This window comes from Pempheris klunzingeri, chromosome 3, assembly GCF_042242105.1.
Source record: "Pempheris klunzingeri isolate RE-2024b chromosome 3, fPemKlu1.hap1, whole genome shotgun sequence".
Classification (NCBI taxonomy): domain Eukaryota; kingdom Metazoa; phylum Chordata; class Actinopteri; order Acropomatiformes; family Pempheridae; genus Pempheris; species Pempheris klunzingeri.
Window position 1 is genome coordinate 16,527,737 of NC_092014.1, and position 19,722 is coordinate 16,547,458.

At 41.5% G+C, this 19,722-nt stretch overlaps 2 protein-coding genes across 3 annotated transcripts in view; both read left to right on the forward strand.

The window, feature by feature from the left end:
- Positions 1-400: 400 nt before the first annotated feature.
- On the forward strand, positions 401-13,264 carry rhot1b (ras homolog family member T1). 2 transcript variants are annotated; one of them, XM_070827555.1, is made up of 20 exons: positions 401-693; positions 1,498-1,556; positions 1,695-1,776; positions 1,952-1,995; positions 2,084-2,137; positions 2,247-2,299; positions 2,790-2,898; positions 3,953-4,054; positions 4,292-4,390; positions 4,507-4,615; positions 4,699-4,819; positions 5,188-5,272; positions 5,672-5,817; positions 6,313-6,413; positions 6,814-6,944; positions 7,307-7,390; positions 8,564-8,686; positions 9,004-9,206; positions 10,772-10,894; positions 11,891-13,264. In XM_070827555.1, exons 1-20 carry the CDS (start codon positions 657-659, stop codon positions 12,006-12,008), a joined length of 1,983 nt encoding a protein of 660 aa, XP_070683656.1. In that variant the 5' UTR covers positions 401-656; the 3' UTR covers positions 12,009-13,264. The 2 variants fall into 2 exon arrangements, with proteins under 2 accessions (XP_070683656.1, XP_070683657.1); XM_070827556.1 differs by lacking the exon at positions 10,772-10,894.
- Positions 13,265-18,173: 4,909 nt separating this feature from the next.
- rhbdl3 (rhomboid, veinlet-like 3 (Drosophila)) overlaps positions 18,174-19,722 on the forward strand; it is a 53,570-nt gene continuing 52,021 nt past the window's right edge. Inside the window, exons 1-2 of the mRNA XM_070827508.1 lie at positions 18,174-18,240; positions 18,440-19,106. Coding sequence (XP_070683609.1) covers positions 18,966-19,106 — 141 coding nt within the window. The 5' untranslated portion in view covers positions 18,174-18,240; positions 18,440-18,965. The remainder of the gene's footprint in view (positions 18,241-18,439; positions 19,107-19,722) is intronic.

Below are 19,722 nucleotides of genomic sequence, written 5' to 3' on the forward strand. Positions count from 1 at the left end.
TGTGTGTATTTTGTGTTTTTGGAGGCAAAATAACCCAAAATCTCATCAGTGATCAGTGCATGAAAAAAACATGTTTTTGCCTGTAGTGTCTCGCCTTAAGTACTTTTAGCTGCTGAACTTTAGCTTACAAAAAATGTTGATTGCGGTCTGTATTTTAATTCACAATTTCTCATTATATTTCTTACTTTAAAAAAAAGACTACAAACGCTCTCAGGTTTTAAACCAGCTTGGGCCAATTGGATTGACTTATGTGATTTTCCTAATAATATACGATCTTTGCTCGCTCTTCCGGTCAGCTGACTCTGAGGGGCGTGGCGGACACCATGCTAACGTTGCTCCGACCGTCAAGTTTGTGTGTAGATTAGCTGACTGAGCACAGCGACGGCAGCCCTGTCAGGCTGACTGTAGCCATCAGGTGGACTACCGTACAAACACCTTGTCGGTGCCCCGGATATCTAACGCTGGCTAGCTGTTCGCACAGACACCCGTCGGTGCACCGTCTCCTCTGAACCAGCGTAAACCGGAGCTGAAATGCGAACGTAGCTGTTAGCAAGCGAGCCAGGCCGAGCAGAGCTGGCTGTCAGTATCCTTCATCCAGACAGGAGCATAAATGTTTCACACACACCGGGTTACCGAGTTTGTCGACGCCGGAGAGGATGCGCAAGGACGTGAGGATATTATTAGTGGGAGAGCGTAAGTAAAGCTGTCATTTATTTACAGTGTGTGTTTGTGACGGTGCGCAGCGGCCGCCTGTGCTGCTCTGTCTGCTCTGGTGCTACCAGCTGGACATGTGAGGCTGACCGCCACATCTCTGTCTGTCTTTTAATGATGAAGGTGTTCATTTCACTTCATTTGTCTGTCTGATGTTATGGTTTGTTTTTTAAATCCTATTATACAACTAACCTCAGTCATTTGATTGTATGTTGCACACTTTGAATTGACGTCCAGGTATCATCCTGTAGAAGGACACAGGTCAGATGTTGTGAAATGAGTGACTCACGTTTCTCTAAACAGGGTATTAAAATTACTAAAGTCCACAGAGATACTTTAAATAAAGCAAAGCCAAAGAATTTTTGAGATAGAGGGTTTTATTTTCCAGGATGTTCCTTCTTCACACTGTGGCTCCTTCTCCATAAAAAGCCCATCTGCTTGTGGAATAAGGTTGTTTCCAGATCATTAATAATTAGAAATAAAGTTTGTAAATGAATGAAGATCTTAAATTAAATAGTAGGCCAGTGATTTTAAACCGTCCAGGATGAAAGCTGTTATTCATAAATGCCCAGTGGTTTTCTAATGTCCATAATGTGCGGTCTGTGTCCCAGTCACATGGCCTGAATAGGATGTCAAGCTCAATGACCGTTATGTTCATGTTGAATGAATAAATGATGTTCCCGCAGCTAAAATATTAATATGACTTGTAATGAGTGTAGATTTACCAAAGAGTATATCTCAGTCATACTGAACCCTCACTCCTCGTGTCTCTTCCTCCTTCTGCAGCCAAAGTGGGGAAGACGTCTCTCATCATGTCCCTGGTCAGCGAGGAGTTCCCAGAAGTGGTATGGATAAATAATATCTAATAATATCTCCTCTCCACCCCAGACTTAACACGCCAGTAATTTGACAGTATTATTGCAGCCTTGTAGCAGATTGTTAACATGTCTGTGTAAGTGATGGCCAACTTGTGTTCATCCGAGGTCCCCTACCGAGCTGAGGAAATCACCATACCTGCAGATGTCACACCAGAGAGAGTTCCCACACACATTGTGGACTATTCAGGTACTCTAAGCCCATCACTGGTTCTTTGTTTGACTTGACAATTATTTAAATGAACTGCGAGCGATTTTGTATATTTGTAATTTTGCAATAAAAGTCACCAAAGTTGTGTCTTTAGATTGAGAGAGAAGAGCACTTTCCCAGTTTTAACTGCAGTAGACTTGTCTTTCTCCTACAGAGGCAGAGCAGACAGATGAGCAGTTGTTTCAGGAGATCTCCAAGGTCAGTCAGTGCATTATGTTTTTCTGTTAACCTGGAGAGAAGTGCTGAGTTGAGGAGAAAGCCTAATGGGCGTCTGTGTCTCTCACAGGCAAATGTGATTTGCATTGTCTACTCCGTCAATAACAAGAAGTCCATAGAAAAGGTGAGTTACCTCTGCTGCTTAGCCTTTCCATAATTTGGTTTTTATTAGTCAAACATGTATCGATGTAACTGTGTGACGTTTTTGTCTTTTCTACCTTTATTTTCCAAAGGTGACCAGCCACTGGATCCCCCTCATTACTGAGAACACGGACAAGGACAGCAGGTGTGAACTTCTATAAAAATAGTCCAGAGTTTTGTTTGTATGCTCAGTTTGGGACAGTGAAATATGGAGCAAAGAGGGTGCTGGTGTCTCCATTTGTCTACAAGGATGAATTAGCACAGCCAGCTCCTAATGCACGATCAGCCAATGGAAGGTCTGCAAGAGACCTGCCATGGGATTTTTCTGCCACTGTTTGAAGTGATGACCCATAGTCACAGGGTGGAAAATGTCTCACAGATGCTTCTCTGTAAGCAGGGAGCAGCAGTGGAAGTGCTGCAGTTCACATGAGCAGAATCAGCCGCATTCCTGCTTTGTCTTGTAAGATTTTCACTGTGAAGTGAGTCACTGCTTTTCTTGGAAGGAAGGCACCAGAATACTTAAAAAGAAAAGTACTCCTTTGCATGAAGTTAATTTATTGGGGTTACACTTCTTAATGTACATTTTATGCTATTTAATTTTGTTAACACAATGGTGTGTGTGTGTGTGTGTCCAGGGTTCCTTTGATCCTGGTGGGGAACAAGTCAGACCTGGTGGAACACAGCAGCATGGAGACCATACTGCCCATTATGAACCAGTACAGTGAGATAGAGACTTGTGTTGAGGTGAGAGAGAGACCATTCTGTTTACTGTTCCCACTCTATCTGAATAGTAAATGAGTAACATCAATAGTTTGATTTGCCTGATAAATACTTCCATATTCAAGTAATCCAGTAGCAATGCTGTTGATTCAGACAACAGGCAGACGCAGACGTGTTGCCTAGTGAGTGAGGTCAGAAGGGACGTAAACACAAATGGAAATCAATATCCTCTTCTAACGTCTACTCATTAAACAGAACATAAAGAGAGGAAGAAACATGGCAGCAGTTCACCAATAACTGTTGGAGAGAAACTGTCAACTTTTCAGGAGCCAAGAGGAACAGCATTGTTTTTAGTTCATCTGCAGTTCTTGTAATTGTGTCATTATTAAACTGAAGACATTTAAAGTTAAACTGCATTCGATGGTTTTCACATGAAGACAATATAAAAAGAATGTTTAGAAATGTCCCTTATGAATAATATTGTCTCTCTCCATCTTTTTGTTATTTACATCTATAAGTAAAGCCCTTTATTACCTTTGCTCACATGTTTATGATCCCCACTTTCAGCCAAACTATGTCACTTTGTCAGTTGTCAGCCATGTGATCTTTAACTACCAAACCATGGAAGTCTGCAGGCTATAGATCACTTTGTCGACTATATTGAGTGTTGTCTTAGCTTGTATACATCAACCTAATTAACCATTTTGCACAACATGCACTCGGTGTGTGTTTGAGGAAGCTCCTTATGCTTGAAAACTCTGCTGTTTTGCTTTTGTCTGTGATCGTCCTCGTGTATTACCCTTTAAGACTAGTTAATTCTTCCAGGTGTGTCTCTCAGACAGATCCTGTGCCTTAATACCCTGTCTGGCCCTGACTTAACACACACACACACACACAGGAATGGCCCTACTTTGCCGGGATCACAGTGTCAAGTAGTGCCACACTGGGTTCAAAGGTGTTAAGGTTTTAAACGCTACAAGGCTATATACAGGGTGTTACCGAGCTGCACTGCAGTGTTGAATAAATGGTATGTATAACCCAACTCCTGTACTTTTTTTACTTTTGTTGTTGTTTACAGTGTTCAGCAAAGAACCTGAAGAACATCTCGGAGCTGTTTTACTATGCTCAAAAGGCAGTTCTGCACCCCACAGGTCCTCTCTACTGTCCAGAGAAAAAAGATGTAAGAATAGGAACCTACTGTGTGAATTCTGCACCAAAGTTTTTGTGATCCACTGCAGCTTGGTTTACATCAAGGCCTGTATTTGGAAATCTTAATTAATTTAAATTTGAGAGAGTTATATAATGTATTTGCATTATTATTTTCATTGTTGAAAGCCCTCTGTCTGAAAATGTATTATGCTGCTATAGGTTTCAAACTGACTTAAAGTAACTTTTGATTTTCCTCTTTGATTCTCAGATGAAGCCACTTTGTGTAAAAGCCCTGACTCGAATCTTCAAAGTGTCCGATCTAGACAATGATGGGATTCTTAACGACACTGAGCTCAACTTCTTCCAGGTAAGTCAACTGATCATGGTTATAGCTGACAACGTTAACAATGGGAAACAAAGTACAATTTGCACAGGAACTTTTAATGAGATTTGACAACACTAATGGTTTTGACTGACTCTCAGCGAACGTGCTTCAATACCCCACTGGAGCCTCAGGCGCTGGAGGATGTAAAAAATGTGGTGAGGAAGAACATCAGCGACGGAGTGTGTGATAACGGACTCACTCTGAAAGGTAGGAATGGATCAACGGCCTCCTTCTGTCGCTTATGAACACAACAATCTCTCTCACATTGTTCCTGACTGTTCCTCTCTCAGGCTTCCTGTTCCTCCACACACTGTTCATCCAACGAGGTCGCCATGAAACAACGTGGACAGTGCTGAGGAGGTTTGGTTATGATGACGACCTTGAGCTAAATCAGGACTACCTCTTCCCTCCGTGAGTCTTCGTCTTCGGCTTTCAGACCCCTGCTGGCAGTTCTATCCTGTTTAAGCGTTTTGAACAAACTTGTCAGCCTAGTTAAACCCTTGAATTAACTACTAGATTCAGCACTTATATAACATTGTAGTTATTAGCAAGGATGGATGATTAGGTAGAATATATATGAATATACACATTATCACCACACTGACTGATTTGTCTACTGAGGAATACTGCTTCACTTTTGTAAGTGAGCTGTAATATTTATTCTCTTATTTAATCTTTATGGTAATGTTTACATTGTGCTCTGCCTGCGCTCATTAACTACAACATTTACTTTACTTTACTATTATCATCATTATTGATTTTTTTTTCTCTCTCTCTAGACTGAAAATTCCTCCAGACTGCACCACAGAGCTCAACCACAATGCCTACCTCTTCCTCCAGAGCGTCTTTGACAAACATGACAAGGTACAATCCTGTCAGCCTGGATCTGTATTTACTTTGGCCTCTGCCCTTGAGAGGCACTTACAAGAAGCTGCTCAGTAGCAGCACCGCACAACACTAAAAAAACACCCCCACAGCCACCACTGACCTCCTGCTGAGGCGTGATTGAACTTCTTGTCACTGAGGAGGGATTGGCAGGAGCATTAGCCGCAAGCTTAGAATGAAAGTCAAAGAGTGAAAGTAGCAGCTTGTGCCAAGATCTGCTTTCTGTCGTGGTGATTAGAGTCCAACTGTGAATGTGCACTTCAGTGCATCATGTTTCTTTCTGTTAAATTTCGAGATATTTCCTATCTTCTTATCACAATATACTTATTTTGTTTTAGTTCACCATCCTGAACTGTAACTAACCTTTGTGTTTCTCAGGACCGTGACTGTGCCTTGTCACCAGAGGAGCTGGGGGACCTGTTTGAAGTTTTTCCCTACATGCCCTGGGGTCCAGATGTCAATAACACAGTTTGCACTAATGACCAGGGTTGGATCACCTACCAGGGATATCTCTCCCAGTGGACGTAAGTGGCCATGAATTAAGTTAAAGCCACCATGTGTAGAATTTGAACATTTCTGACTTTGGCGCCCACTGGTGGTGGTATCAAATAAACCGTCTGTGTCCGACATGGGGATGATGAGCTAAATGGGATGGAAAGACGGAGCAAAGATGCCTCCAAATGTCTAACAAAAACTTATGCCACTAGCAGGGATATAGTAGGTTTCAAACTTAAATACGCATGCATTCGGTTTATTTTGTTGAATAGAAAAAAAGGATTTTAGAACGACATTTTAATGTTCTACAATGTGAAGTATCTGAGAAAAGTATTGTTTTCTTATTAGTAATCCAGCTGTTGCCATCACAGTAATTTAAGGGATTCAACAATCATGGACAAATTATACACATAGTGGCTTTCAACAAAATATGTTAGTCTATAATGAACTATTTTCGAAGGTGTTTTCAGGTATGTGCAAATATTTTCCCATTAAGTCTGTTTTGCCTTCAAACATTTGTTCAGGTTAACAACATATCTGGATGTCCAGCGATGTCTGGAGTATTTGGGTTACCTTGGTTACTCAATAATTGCTGAGCAGGAGTCCCAAGCAGCAGGAATCACAGGTGAATTACACCATCACATCGTTTCCATATTTAGATACATCATGAGCTGTAGATCCATAGAAAAGTTCACTGTAATCGCAATAATGCTTATAAGGAGAACGTTTTGATGTCATTACTTAGCATGATGTACCTGTTATATACTCACATATCTGATAAAGTTGGAGCCATGAGCATTAACCAGCATCATAAAGTCACTGTTAATTGGCTTGAACATTGAGTAAAATGGTTCAATGACACACAAAGCCATCAGTGATCGCATCGGTTAATCACCACTGTCATAACAGTGGTGATGCAACAGTTCAGTCTGAATGTTGTCGCTGGCTGACTGCAGCCATGTGTTGTGTACAGCGGCCGTCTAAACTGATCCTCTGATACCCATGTGTGGTTTCCCCCCCTGCAGTGACCAGAGATAAGAAGATTGACCTGCAGAAGAAGCAGACCCAGCGCAGCGTCTTCCGCTGTAATGTCTTTGGAGACGTTGGCAGCGGCAAGAGCGGCTTCCTCCAAGCCTTCCTGGGTAGTAACCTCATGGTAAACGGAAATAAACACCAGGAATGACGAATTTTAATGCATGTTTGCCCTCACAGATATTTCACAATGTCCCGGTTGTAAATCCCACTCCAGAGACACTGCAAAAAGCAAACATTTGAATACATAATCAAACACACTCCACTGAAATATTCCAGGTCAGATATTTTATGATTTTATTCCACAGTCACAGATTACAGTTTTATTCTATGACAACACATTTGTCATTCTTGCATACGAGGAATAGTATTAACACCGACTGATTGACATAGATTTTTCCCATTGCTGCTTGCAGTCATAGTTTACAGTCTGTCTCGGGCCATGATCTGCTTTTACATAATGTTCCATCTCTTCTCTCCCCTCAGCGCCAAAAATCAATCAAAGAGGAACACAGATCCTACTATGCCATCAGTACAACCTATGTTTACGGCCAGGAGAAATACCTTCTTGTAAGTATCAAAGATCTCTAGAATGTTTCTTAAATTACTAGCATTTATTTCCCATTGTAACTGTGTCTAAATGCAGCATTTCCATTAATATTATGTTTTTTATATTCTATTTTATTCTTTTCACATGAACAACATTATATATATACATATATATATATATACACACACACACACACACACACACACACACACACACACCACTATGCATTGTATGCAAGGTTGTCAACTGTGAACTGTCAAGGCCCGCCCAGCCTGAGGTTGGCTGTGCTTACCTGGCTGTTTATATAAGCTTCTTACCATGTTCACCTAATGCTTTTGTCAAACAAGCATTTCTACTTGCTCGGCAAAAGCATTAGCATTGCACTACTTACTTGCAAACCAGTATGCTTTGCATGTTCTACTTCAGTACATAACTGAAACATGGATAGGTTTGTGTGGTTGTGAAGGGGTAGGCAACAGCACTGACCAGCCCTACTCTTGTTCATCTGAATGGCTACTTTTAGCTAGACATAATCTAGAACCGCACTACATTGCACTCTCTCTGTGCTGGCAGCCACAGTGAAACACTGCAGTGTGGTGACTCCGTTTCTGTTTACACTCATAGACAACTGGAGCACAAATGCTGTGCTGGTGCTTCACTATGGTTCAGTATTTATTGCATTTGTGACTCATGGTGCTGCTGCAGCAGTAAAACAGCAGCACATGCTTCTCTTCTTTGTACATCTTAACTGAAGTATGTTTTCATTTCTGATCATCCATCCATTGTCTATACTGGAACCTTCTTGCTGTGAGGCAACAGTGCACCACCGCACTGCCCTATTTCTGATCATATATTATAAAATTTGCAATTTGTGTGTATGTAATAAGTTATTGGGGTGTAATACTAAGCACCCTCACCTGTGGTTTTTAACCAAGCTATGGTATTGTCTGCAGAAGTGGAGAGAAAGTGGCTGTCGCTGCTCCACCATCACTTGCAGTAAAGCAGGCCACTACAGCTGGCCACAGTGATACAGAGAACACTGGCTACTACCTGCTATGTAACACGGGAATAATGTTTTAACTAAGCATTGTTCTGCTTCAGCTTATCTTGGTGCATTGATGTTTAGAGAGGATTTTCTTCATTTATAGTCGACTGTCTTTAGCTTTTTTAATGAACCTCTTCTCCCCTCTCAGCTCCATGAAGTGTTCCCTGACTTCGACTACCTATCTGATGCTGATCTGGCCTGCGACATTGTCTGCCTGGTCTATGATGTCAGCAACCCTTACTCCTTTGAATACTGCGCCAAAGTCTTCAAGGTAAAACAAACATTACATAACAGGACAAACATTTATCCAGTTAATGGGAAATTTCGCTGACATATAATCTAGTTCTTCCTGGTCACCAACTACATCAAATGACGGCGCTGATGACCCAGAAGAATTGCAGAATTTGCAGCAGGAGAACTTCTTTGGTCAATTTAGCACACACCAAGGTGTTCATGGCTTCAGTTGACTAATTTACATCAACACAGATTGGAAATCCACATAAAAAGTGGCTAAATTTCCCTTTAACTATTGGGAAAACATCTCAATTACAATCATTCCCACGATTCAGCCTCTCTCTCCCTCTTCAGCAATACTTCATGGACAGCAAGACTCCATGCATGATGATAGCAGCAAAGTCAGACCTGCCAGAGATCAAGCAGATGTATGGCTGCAGTCCTCTGGAGTTCTGTAGGAGGCACAAGATGCCACCTCCCCAGTCCTTCACCTGTAACACTGCAGCAGCACCCAGCAGAGACATCTACACCAAACTAACCACTATGGCCATGTACCCGTGAGTACACAGACATTTGATCTAGATTCCTTAAACTTGCACTAGTCGTTTTTGCACAGTTTCAGAGTTAATTGATTTTGATAGTTTAATCACCAAGAATGTTTTTAATTGACGTGTATTTGGAGCTGAAATTGATATTATCATAGACTGAAGGTCTCATATATTACTTGACCTGATAACAATGACATTCAAATTAGGACTTGAAAAATGTATCTTTCTTTACCATATCACACCATTTCTTATCCGTTTGTATACACAAGGCACAAGTATCTGCTTTAAAGTATTTCAGAGTAGTAGCAGGACTTAGTCTGGTACCTGCCATTATATTATTAGGAACACACAGTTACTAGTGCAGCCTAATATATAACAGTCCTTCAATAAAACCCTCCTTCATAAAGGAGTTAATGTTTTTTTTTTTTTTTTTTAATTTTGCTCCCAGTAGTGTAAAAGGAAATGCAGTTTGCAGCTATAATCTTGCAGCTTAGTCTTTTCCTTCCAGAGACAACTCAATGTCTGTGTTTTATAATTGCTTGCTGTAGTTGTTTGTGCTGGAAGATGTTGTTTACACAATCTGTAGCTTTGTTTATACACCCCCCTGGGTTTATCAGAAAATTGCACCTATTAACTAGTTTTGTAAATCCTCAGTTATGGATCATCTGAACAAGCCTTTTTCTTCTCATGGCCTGAGGTCCTGAGGTGATGAAGTAGCTCAGTCATCGAGCTTGTTTGCTACTGTTAAATAGATAAGGTTCTTATAATTTATATTCCCTGTACACCGTGAGGATTTCCTGCCAGTGGCAACCCAACTGCAGAAACGACTCTGTCTGAAACAGGTTGAATAAATGGGATGTTTTTTTTTTTTTTTTTCTTCTTTTGCAGCCCACCATGTCTTTTAGTTTGCAGCTGAATTACAAAGCAGTACAGTGTGTCATTTCTGCCACTTTACTCCATGCCTCGGGATAAACCCACTCCCCGTGGGGATGTACCTACTCTCTACACGTGTCAGTATCAGACACGATGTGCTTCACTCTACATTAATACACTGGGCTGCCCTGCGGATGTGTTGCACTCAGACTGATGCCACAGTGTTTTGCACTGTGGCTAAACCGGTTTCCCTGCTGAGCAGTGATGCTGTTCTCTCCCAGAGGCTCGCACTGCTGTGCCTCTGTGTGAGCTTGCAGTGTGCCGTCAGCACACAGTGCCGTCAGCACATCACACACTCACATGATTACATACAGCACGCCAGCCCGCTTTTAATCCACAGCCTAGTCAACTGCTATTCTGAAGATGCAAAATAGTTTAGTTTCAGTAATTCACAAATTATGTGATTCCTTCTTCCAAGTAGTAAAATAATCGCATTGCATCTCAATCGAGGGATCTCATTTTAGCAGGCTTGTTGTCGTCTAAATAAATTTTTCGTGTCTTTCATGGATTCTGGCTCACAGGACCTGCAAACTATTCCTCTCACGGTGGTGGCGTGTTTTAACTCTGTCTTACCTCTTCTTTTTGTGCGGTGTATATGTAAACTCTGTGCTGGTGTTTGTCTTCCCCTAATCTCTCCTCAGCCACGCCCGGCTGCGCTGCATGTGCACTTGTAACCGATGCACCTTCTGCTTGTGTCAGAACTTCCTCAACTCTGAGCTGCTGCAGACGGTCAGGGCCAAACTCTACGCTGTTGTACTCAGAAGGTCCTTTTTCACCTTTATACCACCTTCTCTTCACCTCTGATTTCTTCTCAGATTTCTCAATATCATCACCCCCAAGCTTGTCCCTTTCTCCATTTTGTTTCTTACTTTTGCCTTTTTTGGCAAAGTTATTTTACTTTTAAGCATTTTCCAGAAATTAGAATAGCAGAGAGTCTCATCAGGCAAAATTTAATGGCGTGTAATTTTAGTGGAGATTTAATAATTTGATCAATTTTGTGAATTGATAAAAGAGAGGTTTTGTTCTTTTCTGACTCGTAAGTCTCTCATTTCCTGCATCATAATTTCTTGCCACACTTCTACTTTTCATTCTTCATGCCGTCCTTTGACTTTGTCCTTTTCCTCAAAGAAAATCATTCAGAAAACTTCTCTTTCGTTCGGCTTTATTTGATATTGCTTGTGAGCTTCCTGTACTAGGATTGAAATATTTGTACTTCTCTATGTTGATCTTAGTCTCATTGCCGTTCGGTTGGTGTCGACTTCCCTTGTGCTGTCTTCTCTGCTCATGTCACTGTGCGTCAGCCGTCTCATCTAACAGACATGTCATAGCTAATTTCTGGTCTAGTTGTCTCATGTCACAACTATAATCCTGCATGTCCCTCATTCTGTTGCTTCAGCATCTCTGCATTTCAAGACTCCATCTCTGCTTTCACTTCATCCAGTTTTTCTTACTGTTATTTATTTTTTACATCATCCTTCTTAGAAACACTTCTCAACACTGAAACTTCCATCATCACTTTTCATTCAAACTTGAGTTTAAGAGAAAAAATGTTTAACTGTATCATGTTGGTTTAGATGATGCATTAGATGTGCACAAAGTCATGCATAATGCTAAGAGGCTTATGAGTAATTTATGATGTTAAAAATCACAATCTTACTCTGGCTTCTCCTTTTTTGCCATTGCTTTACTTTTTTACTGTTCTTTCATTCTCTCGGTCTTTGGATTTATCTCTCTTGGGCCTGCTTCTCTCTGTTTAACAGACATGTTAACCAAGCAGACCTGAAGAGCTCCACCTTCTGGCTGAGGGCGAGCGTCGGAGCCACCGTGTTCGCGGTCCTGGGCTTCGCCATGTACCGAGTGCTGCTCAAACCACGGTGATCCTCGGTCGGCCAGGTCCAACCCTCTTTACCCATGGTACATATAGAGCTATTTTGACCAGTCAGTACAGGCTTTCCCACATGTATTTAGTCAATGAAAAAAATTGATATTTAATATTTAATTCATTCATTTGAAAAAAATGATTTTGTTTTTGCAGGGGGATAAATGGGTGAAAGCTTATCCTTAGCAAACATCCCTTACTGCATTTTCATTCCACTGTAAATTTCTCTTCTTGGGGATAAAAGAGAAAAATATTTAATTTTATACCAAAATTGCTGATTTGCTTATTAATCTGTTTGTCTGCAAGTATTTGCAAAGTAATACATCTATATTTATATTGAAAATGAGGGTAAGCTGCTGACTAGCCATGGTGAGTAACATATGAGAGAGTTAAATATATAGCTATTTTTCGGTTGCTTGCTGATGAACAACTTGTCATTTGTTATAGGGATTGTGATAAAGTGAGGTATGCAATAGCAGTGAAGCTTTTATTAGCCTGAACAATATGTAAATAGTGTATATAATATAGTAGTTGTTTGTCTTTGTCCAAAAGGACCATGTCTGATTCACACTCAAAAAAATGCAAGAGGTATATATCAAACAGCGTGGTCATGAACTCGCACAAATATTAGCGTTGACCACTCACACCGACAGAAACTGGTTTGCCTTTCAAGGCCAAACGCTTGGACGCTCTCCCATCCGAGCAGGTCAGTGTTTGATCAGTGGATGTGAATGTGTGGAAGGGTCTGCTGCTGCTGCTGCTGTTCTCTTACGTCTTCCCATGTTGGTCACTTTATCGGTCTGTGTGGGTGTGTGCGTGCGTGCGTGTGTGTGTGTGTGTGTGTTTGTTTATGTGCTAAGATATTGAAAATCTAAACTTTACAGCCATTCTGGACATTTTATGTTTGCATGCTTCAGATTTTGCAGCCACATTCCAGTGTTTAAAGACTTACTGTGCAAAAGAAATTCCCACGGCAACTTCTCCACGTTGCTCCCCTGCTCCCCATAAACCAAGGTTTTAGTGAAGTTTATTGCCAGGAGTGCTGAACAGAGGTAGCTGACTCTTGAGTCAGAGTGAAATCTGATGGTTGTTTGACTCTTGTTGTGATTCCCTGTCAGCTCTCCCGATCACACATGGTCCAATAATGTGGCCCCGGATGTTAATTTCCATGCAACTGCTCGCCACAACGTTCAGTTCGATGTATTCACTTATCCCTGCCTTTCCAAAAGTTTACAATAAATAAATATGTCTATTACATCTCGTGTGATGGGGTTTATTCTCTTCTGCCTAACGAGAGATTTCAAGGTTTTGCATGACCTGTTTTCCAGTGAGACAATTAAGGAAATTAGATTTTTTTTTTTTGTCCTTGTTTTTTTTGTCCCATTTTTGTTTTTTTGTCTGAACAGCATTAACTGCAGATGTAATGTAAATGATGCAGACAGTTGTTTTTTATAAGAACGTAGTCAATTATTTGTTACCAGCACAACCTCTTTATTCATTTGTGTCTGATATCCCAGCACATGATCAATTTCCATGTTGTCCTCTTCCAACAAAACGATTATATTTATGGTGTAAACATATATTTACATGATGTTTAGATTGTATGAGAACAGCTTTTACCAAGACACAAGAGGGCAGCATTGCTCACAAAAATCACCAGTGGATCACCATGGTCACTGAATTTGGTGGCTGCCATGTCACGTATGATTTCAAATACTGTGTAGAATGACTCGAGCCTGTTCGTGTGTTTAGATGAGCACACCAGCTTCTATAATGAGCCAGTCTGTGAGGGGAGGTGGATCTGGGTGATAACAAGTGGTCAGTCTTATTGTACAAGGTGAGGCTTTTTTAGTACATAGGAAGAGACGCATCAGGGATCATTTTTAGGTAGATTCTACATTTATGTCAATAATCATTTTATTATTGCGCTAATATTCCAGTACAGTCTCATGATATCAACTTGACTCATGATGCCCATGTTGCTCTTTCACAAATAGACCTTCTCTCCCCAGATGAAAGCCTCATTAAGTAAAATGAATACAATTTATGAACCATGCTCATCATGCTTTTCCCTCTATTATTTAACGGAACCCTTGGGTCATCTCAGTGGGTGTTTGGGATTGGGCTAATAATAGATTTAACCCACATAGATGGTATTTTGCCAGGTTAAAAGCATGACTCAATTCACACAGAACATTTAATTATTTGGTTGGTTTTGAAATTGAATTTGCTATATCTTCTACTCTGGTAACTATCTGACCTCAGTTTTACCTTATTTATCAATTTCTTCAAAGCATTTTTTGTGAGAAATGTCATTTCATATAAGCATACAAGTCTGGAGCAGATTTGGTTGAACTAAGTGAGAAGTATATGGAGTGACTTCATGCAGGAAGTAGCAGGGAGGATTATCTGGTTTACTTGAAGTCTTGATCTTGAATTTTCATCTCTTCCAGACCTTATTTCAGAATGACTCACTAACCCACAAACTGTTTTAAAAGCAGAACCGAAAACTGTGTTAAAATTGAGCTGTACCCTGGGCCTCTGAAGAGACACTAAAACACTTGGCACTGTTAAATCCACAGAGTTGAAACACTGCATTTGGACATCTGATTCTAAATTGTCTGGTGCAGCTGCTTTGTCAGGACATTTAAAGCACCACTGGTTCTCTCACTAATGAGTGTCTGTAATTACGTGAGACAGTCAGACACTGTGCTGCATGAGAACTCCTATTTAAGAAGTCCCTGCTAGGAAAGCCTACTTTCTGTTGACACCGGTGATCTAAGTGTGTTTGACACAAACTTAGAGGGGTGATTTTCAATCAAGGGTTACCTCTACCTGAGGTGGTGCTTTCCACAGCATGCACAGTACAGTTTACTATATGGACATTGCATCAACTGTAGCACCTGAATATCACCTGTTAATTTAGAGTGCATGAAAAGCTCTGAGACAGTTTCCTCAAACTAACAATAAATAGGTGATAATAAATTAAATAATAGTTAAACACAATACTGAAACAGTTTAATGGTTGAAATAGGTATCTAAGAGGTAACTGGTAAAATTGTGCTAGCTAAAAGAAGTGGATAAATAAAACGTGGATACATTAAAATAGCTGAATTTAACGTTAGTGAATAAATAGCTCAAATTTGTTAAAGTAAACTAAAAGCTAACTGGTTTAAAAGTCAATCTTCTGCTGTTTCAAATGTAGTTGCACAAATGCAAACTTGACCAAAACATTGATGGTTCAATTGTATTAAAAATATCAGAAAAAATAATCACTTTTATATAATTAATAGTGTGTAAAGTTTAAAATCGACATAAATGACCACATCACTGATCCGTCAGAGGCTGTGGGCTCAGAGAACGCTTAGTGCCTGCAAACAGCTTTGAGAAAGCGAAACTCCCCAGCTGTTAATTTATACATGAGCTAAGTTCTCTCACATAGCAGGTGTTTTTCTTGCTGCGTATTTTCTCTCTGTGTCGACTTTCTGTTCACACTGTCCTCGCTCATCACCCATTCCCCCGCTATCATCTGCCTCATGTTACAGCTCTTCAGCTGGTGTTAGCACACAACTTGCGAAAGCAGCCACGTCAAACCAGCTTTTGTCCAATTAACTGCTTTTAATGGAAATTCCCAGGGCTGCCTGTTGTGAACGAGACAATAATTCCCCTCACTCCTCGGCAATGTGAAAGATGGAATGTGATCTGTCCTGGGGTTATTGTGATAAGCTTTGCTTATTATTTAAATCATTTACTTTGTTTTTTTTTTTTACTATGGGACAAAAAAAAGATCCTATTCTGTAGCTGTTTGCCACAGGTAAAGTCTCCAGGTGTTATTATTCATTCTCTTCGTACACGGTTGTTAAGTGTAATTATACATTGTGTTAATTGAGAAGCTAAAAAAAAAAAGGTAGATTCTGATTAAGTTAGAAATGAATGCAAATAAGATTTGTCTACCAGCTTCGTCCACACAGAGGATGTTATGTTTTTTTTATGTTTAAATGATTATAAGGATTGTGAGAAGTAACATCATAAGTTAACAGAATCTAATAAGAGGGATTTGCCATCCACAAAAGACCACATGAAAAAACAGAAACCGAACATTTGGCCAAAGTTTGCTGAGCAGTGACCACGGACACAGAATAGCTCCTGGGTCTTTTTTTTTAGCAACACAACAGACTCCAACTTAAACCCAGCACTGCTGTGTAGGAGTCAGGAAAGGACCCCTAGGGTTAAAAATAACAACTGGCCATATTGTTTCCATGGCAATGCTATCACATACTGTAGCTGGGGGGGTTTCACCAGAAGGATACTGATCAACCTACTCACTGCAGACCACACCGCCATCTCATAATTTCTCCTCATACGTGGCTTCCACCCAACTATTAGGTTTGTTTGATGTCTCTTGGGGTAATAGGTGGGTGTTTGTCTGAAATGGGGCCCCGTCATTTGGGTGATTGTAGCAACAGACCTGGAGGGGACAGTTTATATTCCCTAAAACAACTTGGAATTTACAACCATTGACACCCCCTCCTTTCTGAGCCTTTAAAGCAGCTATTTAAGAGTATTTCATGCTGTTTTTATGGCACGTGATTGATTAGTATTTATAGCAGGAGATGTGCTTACATTAACCAACACACTTTTGAAAAGATCCACCAACGAAAGTACTAAATGTGAACAACACAAAAACAAGCTGAGATGAAACAAAATGACTAAAATGTAATTTGTCCATATTGTGTAACATAAAGCATTCTAAGAGTAAATTAACATACATTAAAGTAGTTATATTTAAGAATAATTGTGACCTCTAGCTACAAGTGAATGTGATATCCTGTAGGATGAGGGATGTAGGTGTAAATCAAATGCACCATACACTTGGCGAGAAATGATCAATAATTAGAAAATATGCAAAGTGCAGGGTGAAATGGTGTAAGTATTGATTGGTGCTGCTCATCTTCAGCCTAGCTGTTACTGTGTGGTTTCTACATCAACACAAAGAAAAGGGCAAGTTTTAATCCACTCCAGAGTAGCAAAGACACACTAGAGGACCAAATTTTAGTATTTTTCATTTGGACACAGAAACTACAGTGTAATGCACGAACAAACGATGAATTGTAGCAGTTGTGTAGACTCTTCTCTTACCCGTAACCCCATAACCATCTCAACTCAAAGTCCACTTACTGTCTTGTTCCATACTGTAACTTTCAGTTCTATCATGCGGTCGTCTTCTCAGTTCCCAACACGAAGTGGAATAGGGGTACGTGAACCTGGAGGTGAGACAGCTGACCAGAAAGATGAAACTGAATCAATATCAATGCTTCACAGATCACTCAATAAGAACAACTTTGGGGTTGGACTTCACATTTAACACACTTAGTTCTTATGTGTGTCATTTGTTGGGAAGTCTCGCCAATGTGACCAAGCAGCTTCTAGTTTGCAGTCACAGGACCAAAATCCATTCATTAATGAACAACTTATCAGCATTTACAGCTGAAGCTCGGGTGAGCTGATGCGTATTGATATTGATGTCTTGATAAATTAATGTGTGAATGCAAACCAGATAGCTTATCAGAAAGCTATCTGGTTGTCCCTTCATGAGTTACCAAGATACAGAGAGAATAAACCAAAGGGATTTTTTCACAGCTTTCACTTTTTAATGGCGCTAACTGGTCTGTAAAGCATTGATAAATGATGTATTTGCCATTAGTAAGCACTTGTAATTGCTTTAGAAAAGGGTTCCTGGTTAAAAAGTGGTACCTGATAGGATAATTCAATATCACACTGGTGTAGTATTTATATTTACCATGTAATTATTCGGCTGCTATATTTCAACATCAAGCACAAATGACCAAACGACCTCCAGCCCCGGAGCCGGTGACACGGTGACATCCAGCTGTTCAGCCGGAGTTCCTCGAAACCCCCTGAGCGAAGTGGCTGGTGGTGATCTCTCCCTGCCTCCCCCCCCCCCCCCCCTCTCTCTCTCTCCCTCCCTCCCTCCGCCCCGTCACCCTCCCTCTCTGTCCCTCTCCCTCTGTGTGCCTGGGAGGACACGTGCGGCTGGAGCAGAGTGCCGGCGTCTCCTGCTGGAGCTGAACCAACCATCCCAGCGGAGGCGGTCGTTGTGTTTGTCCTCCTCCACCATTTGGGCTTCCTGTCGGCACGCGGCAGGAGAGAGAGCAGACGGCTGTCCCCGCGCCGCGCCGCGCCGCCGACCGACGGAAAGCAGCGTGCCAGGTATCATGACGCACCAAAAAATTGGGCACTTGCCTGGACTGCTCTCCCTGAGTGTGCCATGTGACGGTGCCCACGCTGTGTAAAAGTCGACTTTCGCAGGCTCCCTCTGGATGGAGCAGCCATATGAGACTTGTGCGTCATCTCTTGTCTTGCATTTCATGTTGTTGTCAGTGTTTGATGATGTCATTATTTCTTTCAGGTGGATCTGCGCTCCGCTGCTGCTGCTGCTGCTGCGTCGCGTCGCTCAAAGTGAAAAGACTCTGCTCTGCAAATGTGCGTCCCCTGCTTTCCAAACTTGGATCACTGCCTCTGATCGCAGCGAACACAACCCAGGCTCCTCTCCAGCGCTACAACCCTCTGTCCCTGCTGACTGGAGATGTGGTGCACGGCCCGGAACTGTTACTAAACTATCACCAAATCAACTTTTCCTCTGCGGATGAAGATTTGTTTGCCCGGTCTATGTGGAGGTGCGCAGGGAATACCTGGAGGACACACACACACACACACACACACACACACCTCTTTCATTCATCAGTGTATCTTTTAACCTGGACTAGTCTGACCATCCAAGACCCAACAAAGATCTGACTTCAAGGGATGCGCAAGCGAGCATGATGCTCGGCTTTCTTACCTTCAGTCGTTGCTGACGCACATAGGGAACGAGATGGGATTGTAAACTATGTGGAGTCATTCCTGAGGAGTGAGTCGCTGCTCTCCGCCGGTGTATGGAGAAGAGCTGCCCGAGGATGACGGGCGGGACCCGGGAGACGCCGGTGAACTCGTCTCCGGCGGTGGCGGCCAACGCGGAGGGCGAAGAGATCGAGGTTTTGGAAAGCACCGACGACCTCCCCGTGGCTCCAGAGGACGTAAGTCTACACACACACACAGCACAGAGGGACCCTATGAGCACATGTGACCCCTGTTACCTTTTCAATTTTTTTCCGATTACGCACCAGGAGCACATCTTTCCGCTTCGCACTGGAGCGTCTCCGCGCAGTGCTTTTGGTCTTCAGAAGCAGAATGTCATGGCATGAACCTAAAATTAATTTTAGAAGGTTATTTATCTAAATGTCATTGCATAACTCATAAGAGGACTTTTACAGTGACACCAGAGGGGACTTAATGTATTGAGTATTACCACCAAAAACGCACTGTGCATCCTTACAAGATTACTGTGAATTGTTTTTCCAAAGACACACACACACACACACACACACACACACACACACACACACACACAACCACACACTTTCAGATAGCCTTCTATAAGAGACCCCATACACATAATGATCCACACTTTGGTACCTTATTATCTTTTGCTGCAGCTCATTGACCACAATGATCAGATAATAACAGTATGTGATTGCAAGACTGCAATTAAGGCAAATGCTCACAGAGAGGAAAGTCCTTTTGGCCAAGGTTCATCATTTCCAAACAGGTGCTCCTCTCCGCTGTGGCACCTGTTTCTTTTTTTTTTTTTCT